General features: G+C 42.5%; 1 protein-coding gene across 2 annotated transcripts in view; it reads right to left on the reverse strand.

The window, feature by feature from the left end:
- Window positions 1-805: 805 nt before the first annotated feature.
- Window positions 806-12,279, reverse strand: part of LOC311275222 (leucine-rich repeat transmembrane neuronal protein 4) — a 124,123-nt gene continuing 112,649 nt past the window's right edge. The window contains exon 3 of one of the 2 annotated variants that reach the window (XM_084383567.1): window positions 806-7,070. In XM_084383567.1, coding sequence (XP_084239693.1) covers window positions 6,747-7,070 — 324 coding nt within the window. In that variant the 3' untranslated portion in view covers window positions 806-6,746. The remainder of the gene's footprint in view (window positions 7,071-12,279) is intronic. The other variant, XR_014624838.1, reaches the window with a different exon arrangement.

Genomic DNA, 12,279 nt, shown 5'->3' on the forward strand with positions numbered 1-12,279 from the left:
CTTTCTAGCGTAACTTCTATTTGTCGGGCCAACATCTGCAAGACATATGTGTGCTATCAGGGTAGAACTTTTAGTACAGAGTTGTGCCAAAATCCCTGAATCATATACGATCAGATAAAACATTAACCACTGACAGGTGAGGTAAATGAGCTTGCTCATGACATAACAATGCAATGTTATACTGGGAAACCTTAGGTCCTGGCATTCATGTGGATGCTAACACGCACCACCCACCCAAATACCATTGCAGACCAACTACACTCCCTCATGGCAACAATCCAAGGCATCAACCTTGCCTCAAAATTGCCCTGATCCCAATCGAGATCGGGCCTCCCTGGATTGTACATGTATTGGCACATCCCATGGAATGCTCGATCAGATTGGGATCTGGGGTGTTTGAATGTTTCACATTCGTGAGCAGTTCTGAGGTGTGGTGGGGCGCACTGTCCTGCTTGGGGGGTCCTCTATCAATGAGGAATATCTCAGCCATGAGGGGTACCCTTGGTCTGCAACGGTATTTGGGTGGGTGGTAAATGTCTTTCATAAAGTTGACATATATAATACAGGATTCCATTTAACATATGTAGCGTCCAAGTCCAACCTGGAATGACTGTGGTGACACCATAATAGTTTTTCCCCCCACGAAATCTCCTTCATAAGCACTCAAAACGTCATCCTGTTATATTGACAGTATTACTGTGTTGACTGGCTGTGTAGTCCACAGTAAAGTACTTTTGATGTGTACAATCTGTAAAATTCACCTTTAATGCAAGGTACAATCTTCAGGTAAACAAGACACCACAACTCCCATCTTTAGATGTTTATTTCTGATATCATCATCAAAATTTTTACAAAACATTTTCTGACAATAATATACTCAAAGAAGAGCCATATTTTTGCGCTTGGACCAGGTCTCCACAAAAATGCTTTAGGTCTGAATACAGTAAAAAGAACAAAAATCCAAATAAGAAAAAAAAAAAAAAAAATCAACAACAAACCAACTACCAAAGAAAACAATGCAGCGCATATCTACACCCTACAGAAATCAATGCTCTCTGCAGGAAATGGATGAGAAGGAGACAGCGGGGATCCCCTGGTTCCTATGGATAGCGTTTAAGAGGCAGCAATTTGATTTGAGCCTGCGAGGAAACAAAGGCCAATACTGATATTGCTTTCTATCAGTTCCTTTCTGCCTTCTCTCTTACTGCACACTCAAGTCGACTGCAGGAGTAGAATGCAGGCCATTTAAATAAAAACCTTCCTTTCTTCAGTGCTCACATTAAATCCAATTAGGGGCGTAAACGGGGCTTTGTCAGACAAACGAAAAAGTGTGTTTCCCTGACAGAGGTTAATGATCATGCCTTCGCTTCCTGTGTCCCCTCTGACATGAGCAATGGCAGAAAAACAGAGTCAGGACAATGCCGGTCAGAGGTTAAAGACTTCCTGCTAATGTGAAACAGCATGGAACAATAACAATCAATGGGGACCGGGCTGGCCTGAACATCAGTAATGGTGACGTTGGTTCAGAGGAGGTAGAGGAGTAGGTGCTGCTATAGATACACACACATACACACACAGGCCATCTGGGTACATGCGGGGTAGCTAACTCACTAGCAATGCTTCCAGTCTGTCTTTACGCCTTGCATGACAAAGTTATTAATTCTTACCACTTTGCAGTCTGCACACACACTAATGACACTAACAAAAATAGAAATTTGGAATCTGGAAGTGGCAGATGGGGAGTATTAGCTTGATTTTTTTTCCTGCTCAGGCCCCCTATCCATGTGTATACGTGCTGACTGTCTGGAGTCATGACTGTGTGCTGTATGGGTATGCCCCAGCGCTGCCTGCGGGTAAGACACAGATGTATGGCGGAGGAAGAAAAGCTGCAACTCCACGTCTGGCTTGGAATTCATTTCTCAAATCTATTTATCAGGTAATGGATTAGAACCTACTGAACCGTCGCAGATGGCCTTGGGTGAACTGGGATGGATGGCAGCGTCAGAAGCTCGAGTACTTTATTATCATTTATCACAGCATGTGCATCGACTGTGTTTGTGTTTTTGTTTTGTTTTTTTCAAATGTGAATATGTATTTATGCGTAATTGCTCTGCAGTTAAAGACTGAGAAATTAAAAGTTAGATTCTTAGTGTGAATTAAAGGAGACCTATTATGCTTTTTAGTATTTTATATAGGTTCATATACGTATTGACGAGCCATTTCCAGAGCAATGTTCTGTGGTGTATGTAAATATATATATATATATATATATATATATATATATATATATTGCATTGTGTGTGTGTATACATATCTATGTGGTATATATTCTCTATATAGACCACAGAAAACACTGCTGTGGAAAGGGCTCGTCAGTAGCCCCTCCTTTAATTCTGTGACTTTGTGACATCACTATGTCACAGAGTCACACATTTACATAATTGAATGCCTCATTGCTAGTTAATAAAATAATTTATTTGGCACAGCTGCTTTGTTGTTGTTAGCTATACTGGCTCAGGCGTGTGCGAGCTGACCTATCAGAGCAGACTGGAGATTCAGGAGGGGGAGGCCTTAAAGAGACAGGAGCTAAAACATTTCAGACAGAGGGGGAATACAGTGATTCTGCACTGGACAATATGAGAAAAATGTGTTTTTTGAGCATTAAAGCAATTTAAACCTATTCTAGTAGTAACCCAAAATAAAATGATGAACCTGTAAATGAGCATAATGTCTCCTTTAAATTTGAATAAAGTGAAACGTGTGTCGGTTTAACTTTGCATGTGAGCATGCATAATACATTCAGTTTAGAGGGTGCAAGTTAATTGCCTTTTGTCTGTGTGCACCATATGTAACAAATGAATACTCGTGTGTGTGACTAGCATGTCTCTGAGCTTAGCCAAACTAGTTTGTGTCATTTCTTACAGTTAAAATAAAGTTGACTGGGGCATTCAGGAACATCACACAGCTTTCATTTTAACAGAATAAAATGTCCTTGCACTTACCCATTTGTCCCCTCTACATCCTCCCTATTGTACATCTCCTCTGGCTCCCTCCCTCCCCCCCTCGTCGTCTCTGCATTCCCCCCCTTCCCTTGTAGATTTGCATTTAGCTCTTCCTCTGCGCATTAACGCTGAAATATGAAAGTTTTCTCTGCAATTCTTCAGACCTTTATTCACCCTACCCGAAGCAAGAAAGAAAAAAATAATAGAGAGAGAAATGTTCTCAGTGGGGACTTGAGCCCAAACTCAAAGAGTGAAGGGGGTTGGGGAGCTCGGGGTATACAAAACCATAAACAAACAAAGCTGAAGAGAAAATAAAGCCTGTTGGCATTGCGGGGCTAGCGCAGACGGTCCTAGAGTTCAGCTCAAACATGCATCATTAGCATGCGGCGCCTGTGCTTCCAGCTCTCTGATGGCAAAATAAACGGACAAAAGACTAAATAATTACTGGCAGCAGGATTCGAACATTCCGCCGAACATATCAGATTTTATCAGGGAGGCAGTCGTGATTAATCAATTGCTTATTAGTAGTTGATTTAATTGTGAACATACGAAGATTTTGTTAGCACTTCCTAATTACACATGAAGGGCAAAGTAGCTTTGATCAGTGTGTTTAGGCTGAATTGAACCATTATCACTGTCTGAAAAGTGAAGTAATTACTACATGGGGGGTACTGGGGCTTTAGCAGGAGGCTATTAAAGGGAAAGTTTGTCCCTGGAGTAAGTGCCCAACAGAAATCCTCGCTCTCTTTTTAACAGCCAATATAGTGCCAGGGAATTCTACCTTAGGCGAGACAAGGGGCAGGAATGGGTCAGCAAACAAGGTGCTGTAAAAAACAGTGAAGTTGTCCATGACACGTGCTGCTGGTTCTAGGGCACTCCAGACAGGAAATATCTCCCGTACTGTTTGTCTCCGGTTCAGCGCTCCTCCCTAACTGGGCATACTTTTCCCAAAATATCGGCATGCGGACAGAAATAGAACATCATTAAACAGGTTCACCCGAGTCACCAAGAGGCAGACATGAAATTCAGGCCAAGGAGTTAGCAGGGGTGATATAGAGCAAGGCAAGACAATACATGGATAGAATTGAGAGAGCTCCCATTATAAAGACATTGGCACAGCTGCTATTACAAAGTAAACTCCACCAGCACTATTAAGCAACCGTACTGAGCGAATCAACTGCTTTTTATGCATTGTCCTGTACACGAAGGGGACTGATCCCTTCTTAGTCATGAAACCATGAAAACGACTTTTGGGTCACTTGTTGTTTTGGGGCTGGTTTTTGGTAAAACATTTAACAAAATAATGGCACATCGAAAAAAGAACATCCTTCACAAGTTAAACTCTTGGTATAAAGAATAGCACACTTCTTCTCCCCGAGTAGACCTTGAAATGGCAGATAGTGTTGAAATTCTCAAACAAGAGGAGCGGATTGAGATGTGACTAACAACACGTCGTACGGCCACCTCCTGCAAGATGAAACATGTCTGAAGTCAGAACAGAACATATGGATCTCTATGAGGTTCGGACGCTTGAAGTGCATCACAGCAACGGGGCTCCCAATCTTCCCTTCTTCACGTAAAATGATTGGATTTGAGAAATAACCTCAGAAACGTAATTGGTGTTTAATGGTAGAGTAGTGACGGGAGCAGATAGAAAAATATTTATCATTGAAACAACAGGAGCAGTTTCAGTAGGAACCTCTTCACCGAGTCATCTTGGTAACAGATTCCCACTGGAAAGTGAATAAGGCTCCTCTTCTGTTCACAAGCAGTTTGTGTGTCAGAAGAAGTCAAGTTCATACGCTTTTTTTTTTTTTCATCTTTAAAGATTCACTATTTACACGATAAATAAGTTCTATTCGATTTTGTCCTTTGATTAGTCTTATAGAATTTCTTGACATCATCTTTGAACACCTCAAAAAACGTCTCTTATATCCTCCGAGCCATAACGACAAAGGAACCAAACAAAACAGAACAAAAAAAATCCCTACTGTTTCTCTTATCTTGAGGATATACCCACGTTTGTGGGACATTTTGGCCCCTCGCAGTTTCATCTCTTAATCAATCAGTTGCTCTGTGGGAGGACCAAGCACAATGTCCGCAACTCCCTTGAGTATGACCACTGACATGTAGAAAACGACCCCAGTGCACTGCTTGGATTGAGCCGGAGATGATATTTGAAAGGCCATCACAGCCGTATATGAAGTCCTCATCAGCTCGGTAAGTCAGTGAGAAGCAGTGCTTGACACGGTGGCCAAAGGGTTACCAAGCGCAATAAAGTCCTGCACTGCACGCGCTTTCTGGAAAATAAAAAAAAAGGAGATGTCAGGCAATATTTCCCAGTACAGCCCATGGGTTCATACGCAGGTCAAAGAGAAGTCAACGTGCTGGTTCAACATGCCCCCACTAGGCACTGTTGTTCTCTGCGGCGGAGGGGAGAGACGGGAGCACATGGCCGGAGCTTTGCCAACCCAGCAGGACGGTGCTCTCCAAATTGTCCAGTGTGATGAAAGTCAAACATTGACTCAACATTGTTTCGAATGACTGTTCGGGGCAGTGAGAGTGGTTCGACCTTCAGTAATGCGGACCTTTTTTAAGAATATGTACAATACTTTGCATTCAAATGTATTTATTTTACCACAAAAAATTCCCCATGATTACCTCTTTAAAGCATAGTGAATCATTCAGCTGGGATATAATCATATACAAAGACCTGCCATTCTGCTGTGAAACGGGCCCCTGCAAGAAGACATTTACGGAACGTCCCATAATATCTATTTTGTGAGATCATGTAAAAGCATTGAATTGAGGTTGGGAGGTAAAATACATAATTCTGGTGAATACCTTTCAAATTTCAGGTTCACTTCCAAAACTTATCGCGTGATTACTTTGTTGAAGACGGGCCCGGTTCATCTGAAACTGCCAGGGGATTTGGTTGTAATTGTGAATGTGAGTTGGCAGAGGCTAGTTTAGCAGACCAACTGGCATTTTAAGAATGCCCTCAGCTAGAGCAGCTCATGTGCATTAAAAGAAAAAAAAAAAGTATAACTCTTTGGTTTGACATGCACGTTAATGGAATCCAGCCAGAGATCCCACGTCTAAAGAAAGGAAAAGGAAAACAAAGAAAGAGAAATTCAGTGTGATTACTTGTCTTGAGAAAATGACTCATGTTCATGAACTGATGATATGCTTTTGCTTTAGTTAACTACTACAGACTAGATATTTTAATAATAATCACAGTATGAAGCCCCTTGCTCTTCACATGACGTCCAGCCCCACCTCTTCTTATCTGCTCTCACTTTGTGTCATCCAGAACTGGTGTTTATTGCACTTTCCCTTTCACTCCTGACTCAAGTGGACTGCTGTTATGCTTTGAACAGGTGCCCCATCATGTTATCATGAGATGTAGCGAAGACCAGATTGGGAAACAAGGTAATGCTTTTTGTCAGATGCCGGATTCCCTCCCATGATTTAGTAGTACGGAGTTCTCTATGGAGTGCTTTGGAAAAAAGAAATCAAAATGATCTGCAAAAGATGTCTCCCACTCTACTGTAAATTAGTGTGTCTGTGTGTTTCAGATGCCAAATCCCTCCAGGCAGAATTAGAAAAATTTAGTCCTCGAGTTCACATACTCATGTTCTGAAAACAAGGCCCCACTGAATAACCAGCTCGCCTGCCCCTTCATTTCAAAGTCACGGTGAATCTGAGGCCTTCGCCCCACTTCTAACAACCAGGCTCGTCCTACTAGCGTCCAAATTTGAGTGTGCCGGTGCGCTCGACGGTAGGATAAGGAACGCTGCCGGGACCTTCGCTCGGTGGTCTGAGGGGTGGTGGAGGAGAGCGAGGCCCTGGCAAAGGGGCACCCATTGTGGCAGCTGAGGGCACGGCAGGCAGCGCCACTGTCTGTATAGTGCCCCTATCACATGGCCCCAGGTCCTCCAGGCCCTCCAGGCCCTGTGGGGGTCCCTCGTAGCCCATGTTGAGCCGCAGGGGCTGATGGGCCTGGCAGTAGTCTACGATAGGCTGTTCATAGCGGTAGAAGGTCAGCGCACCCAACTGGTGGGGGACCTGTTTAGTGAGAGAGAATAGAGGAAAAGACAGAAGGAGGATGTGATGGAGAGGATGAAGTCGGGGTAAGTGCCCCATGGGCAGGATGGTACAAGAGTGAGGAAAATACAGAGAGGAGAAGAGGGAACAAAAGAGGACAGAGAGAAAAAGCATTAGTCATACAAATTCTCAGCCAACTGTGTCCTTCAGATAAACCCAAAAGAGATGTTTAGAGAGATCTATTTATGTCCCCACACTGCCTCAAGTTGTTGTTTCCTTCCACAAGAGGCTACTGATCAATAATATACAGTCAACAGTTTTCTCTTGCAGTGAGTGACACTCAGAAAATCGGTGATTGATGGCTGCAATGATTACGATTACGATTAGAAGTCATTTAAAAGTGAAATCAAAGGTTTAACCACAGGATGCCTTAATTCTGCAGCTGATACTGACACCTGTTATTCATCTCATTTTTGACATTTAAAGCAACATTATGTAACTTTTTCAACTTAAAATAACAGCTTCACAATCATGTTGATGGTACAGTGTCTTGTGATAGGGTGAATGGTGTCTCTGTCTCAGCGCCCCCATCACTTGTTTCTGCACTTCAGTGAGAGGGTAGGGTCACAGCGTTACATACAAGCTTGCAACACACAACATTGTTATGACGTCATGGGTTCTGTTTGCGGTTAGCACCCACGTTACGTCTGTCAAACTGCGACAGACCTGGGATTTGTATTTAAAATGCCAATTTCTACATAATGGTGCTTTAAAGCACATAGGGGTTACTCCCGGTGGCCTTTTCAAAATCAGATTTTCACCCTAATTTCTGCAGAGCCGATTGTTCTCTCACTGATTTTTGACATTTAAAGGGTACATTCCCGCCAAGTCACAAGAAAGGCTTTCTGTTTTTCAACCCAAAAAGGTGAGACGAATTAACTTGTTTTCAAAGCGATTGCAAATTGCGTTTGAAGAGCTAAACTGCGAAATGCCCCTGTGATTAACTGGAAAAACAAAAGACATGCTCCCAATGTCAGCTTTTTAATTGTGATTATATCTGTGGTAGAGTGTAGTCCTAGTTGCTCGTGTTTATGATGTGATCTTGGTGGACCGACCTTTTAAATAAACAATGATTAATTACTGGGTTTCAAAAAAAAAAAAAAAGGTTTAAAACAAAAATAATGAGCCCTGCATTCAGTAAACTGCAGCTGCAGCAGCCACAGCTGTTTACTCTTCCAATACATATTATATATTTTCAAACTCTGTGTTATTTTTCCAATGCACTTCATTTGTTACACCACATTTCATTGTGCATGTGTGACTCCGAGCTTTCAGCAGACAGTTAGTCTGGCAGCTCACTGCTGGCCCTCTGCAATCATCCTCACATGGTGACCACCTGAGCCTCCAGCTTCCCAAAACTCATTTGCTGCAGAGACCCTCCAAAATGTGTGCTGCGAAGCGTCTGCCACAAACGCTTCTTTACAGATGTGTGAAGCATGTCATGTCGTCTCAGAAGGCTTCCTGCCCACAACTTGTGCTACAGTGCTCACTGTGACTGCCAGAAGAATGCGAACATGGGCATGAAAGTATGAATGACGCACAAACCAAGATGCATTTAACAAAACCACTTCTGTGCTCAACCTTTGGTTCAAGAGCCGGAGCAAACAGGCCTCTCTCCGGTGCCATGTCACGTACTCTGTCTGCTGTGTCACAGCCAGGAGCGCTCGTCACATCTGGCTATGTGTCTAGTCTTGTGCTCCCTCCTCCTGAACCTTAAAAACGGCGCCAAGCAAACAGATGAGACTCTCCTGACACCTTGTCTCCCTGACTTTAAGTCACACACTTATTCCCCTTAAAAAAAAAGTAGGCCAATTAAGAGATTTCTAACAGGCCGTGAAAACAGCAGGGTGAGATGGCAACTGACCTGGATTAAACACCACAGCCTGGCAGAGTGACAGATCAACAGATCAGTACACACAGGCGACAAGAAAACACACAACAACAGCAGGAGCTCGAGATATGACACCGACACAGAAGACATGAATAATACAACCCCTGACTCTTGAGGAGGCGTTGGAAGCAGAGCAAGTGTCACAACTGCATCTTCTTTCATGTTCATCCTTGACATTTTATTTTTAACCTTAACCAGCGATGGTAACCAGTTCTCGAGAACGAGATCTCAGGTGGTTTATAAAATACAGATATCCACTTCTTTGGCACACCAGTCAGGACTTTCCTAAAAGATGTATAGAACTAGAAATAGACCGTAGATCACTAGAAATGTGTGGTGTCTGTATCTGCAGAGACCCTCTGCCTGTATTTTCTATTATTTGCGCAGGACATTTCTGGGTCCCAGGTGGACAAATACCAAACCAAGGCCTCTGAAAACTGCAATAGAACAGTGGTGTTTTTGATTATTGTGAAAGTATCCTCAAATACACACAGAAATGACAGAATTTCACGTCAATAAACAATAAAAAAAATTAGGAAAGTATTGAAATGATCTCATAAATTAATAAAAATATAAAAATCTGACAATTTTCAGCAAATTTTACAAAATAAAAACAAAGTTTATTGATCCAAAAGATTTTTGAATGTAGAAAAATGAACAAAATATTTATTAATACTACACAGCTCATCTGAACAATGTATTTATCTAAGTTATTGAGATAAGCGCATTTTTATGAGCAGACTACAAAGGCGTTCAGTAGAAATACAGTAGGCACTGTATTTGGTATTGGTATTACTGCATATTATGATCACACGCTCAATATGCTCCCAACTACAACATACACTTTTATCACTACTACAAAACACACCATGCCCAAAGCTACTATTTCTCTCTCTGACAGCTATCAGCCTGCCTCTCTGCTCCCCCTCCCTCCACGCACTGGCACCACTGCACGTTTTCATCACGTTTTGCTTACGTCACGCGACGTCATGACATCATCATGCACGTACAGCGTGACTAGGTGATAGACGCAAGTCTTGGCTTCCTGTTGCAAAATAGGAAAAGAAAAAAGAATGTTCTGCTTATTATGTTTTTTTATTTTAGATCAATTCGAGCAGGATCATGCAAACAACGTGTCCTGTGGTCATTTTGGGGCAATCCTCTGGCGCCTCACCGCCTGTTTTTCCACCGCGCATCACGTCATAACGTCATCTTGCATGTTCAATGGGATTAGGTGGGAGATGAAAGTCTAAGCTTCCTACTGCAGAAAGAATGAATCCTCAAGCTATTACGTTTTTTATTTTCCATCGATTTAAACAGGATCATGTAAACAACAACAATCCATTTTCATGGGGCTAAAGACCTGGGAGTGAGACTCGACAGTTAACTATCTTTCTGCTTATTGCACTTTTGAGTGGTGTGTTTACAAGGAGCAACCAACAAATCCTGCATAGTATGCCTTTTAAAAATGAGTTCATCCAATTATAAAGGACGCACTTTTCTACCTATCCATAGAGTTTTGACGTTAAGCGCTAAGATTTTGAGATATCTTTCTTTATCTTCTGTTCCGCCGTCACTTCCGTACTATAAACATGGATTACATTTTATTTGCGCTTCACCCGAGCATTGAAAAGTGACAGTCAAAGAGCTCCAAAGCAACAGTTTCTAGTTAACCAGGATGACAGACAGAAAAGGTTTTTCTTTGAACGGCTTCTACTGAAGAACCGGTCTCTAAGAAGATGGTCGGTGAAGACATCAGATGCAGGTGTTCTTTAAACAGAAACCACATAAAACAAAACTAGCTGCATGGCTAGATACCACTGATAAGAAAATGTTCTTTTTAATTTGGTGGACTGATCCTTTGAATGGAAAGAAAAAAGGGAAGAGGAAAAAAGGTGCAAACAGATAAGAAATGACTGTTCCCAAGTGAGCGCTCAGTTATGTCCCGGAGAAGCAGAGCAGGAGCAGACACATCAACAAAGTGGATTTAGAAAAGAGTCTTCGGCACGAGTAACCCAAAAAACGTGTCCCTGATATCCTCGCACATTTATTAAACTTATCACAGAAAGTCACTCTGATTGGATGAATCGCGTTGGAGGGAACGCAAGTGAATTCAGGACAGGCGTTTTTTTGAAAAGAGGACCGTCTGTGTCAATGAAATGCAGATATATGCTGGTTGGGAAGGAGGGGAATAGTGTGTGTGTGTGTGTGCATGCGTGTGTGTGACAGCACAGATTTCAAAGTCAAATGGAAACAGCCCGGGCTAACGCGGCTTGGCAGTTCAGGAATTATCCCGAACCACGGGGCTGAGATAAAGCTACTCTGAAAGCATTAACACCAGTTCTGTTTTAGATAAAAATAGTGTTGCTTGTAGCCTCGAGCTTTACTGTAACAGGCCTTCATGATTCAGTGCAGCATTCAGCATTTGCACAAAGTCGTAGTCATGCATTTATGAAAAAAGCAGCAGCTCAGAGCATGCTTGTGTGGTCTGGTGTTAATATAGGTGGCAGGGCATTTAGAAAATCACCCTTCAGTCCTCCAGCACAGCCTTTTTTTTTTAATTCAGCTACATCTGCACACCTCCAGAAACACCACCTTCCTTCTCTCCATACCTCCTTCCTCCTCAAATGGACTCCATTAAGCGAGGCTGACTCATTACATTATAGGCACTCAGTGGATTACTCCCCTCATTCCCCTTTCAGTTTAAACCCTTCACCAACCACTCCACCTCCACCACCACCACCTCATCTCCCGTCACACACCCCAGTCCACCTCAGCTCACAGCTCCCTGCTCAGGTCCAACGAATTAATTAACCGATATTAAGTCCTAACGTTTCAGTGGATTCTGTCAAATTGTCAGGGCATAAATCTGGCCTCGTGGAGAGCGTGCGTGTGTGCATGTGTGTCTCGTATTCGTGCACGGATAGAGAGAGGGAGAAGGAACATAAAAAGCTGAGCATTTTTATAATCTTCCTACAATTTTCAGGATTCAAGGCAGATTTTTAAAAAAAGATGTTGGAAGACCCATAAATCGGACAAGCTGATTTGGCTTGTCGGAAAAATTCACTGACCCAAAACACTTTCCATGAGCAAAAGGTGCTATTGATATTCACCATCCATGTAGTTGCAAGGGGCAGCTAGCTCATTAGCAATACTTGCAGCCTCTTTTTGTGCTCCTCAGCATTAGGAAGTTATTAATTCCTCACACTGAATCGTCTGTTCATAGAGGAGACAGCCAAATATGTAAATGATAACATCTGGCCAGACCAGCAAAAATAC

This window comes from Pagrus pagrus (assembly GCF_965226575.1).
Source record: "Pagrus pagrus genome assembly, chromosome: 19".
NCBI lineage: Eukaryota > Metazoa > Chordata > Actinopteri > Spariformes > Sparidae > Pagrus > Pagrus pagrus.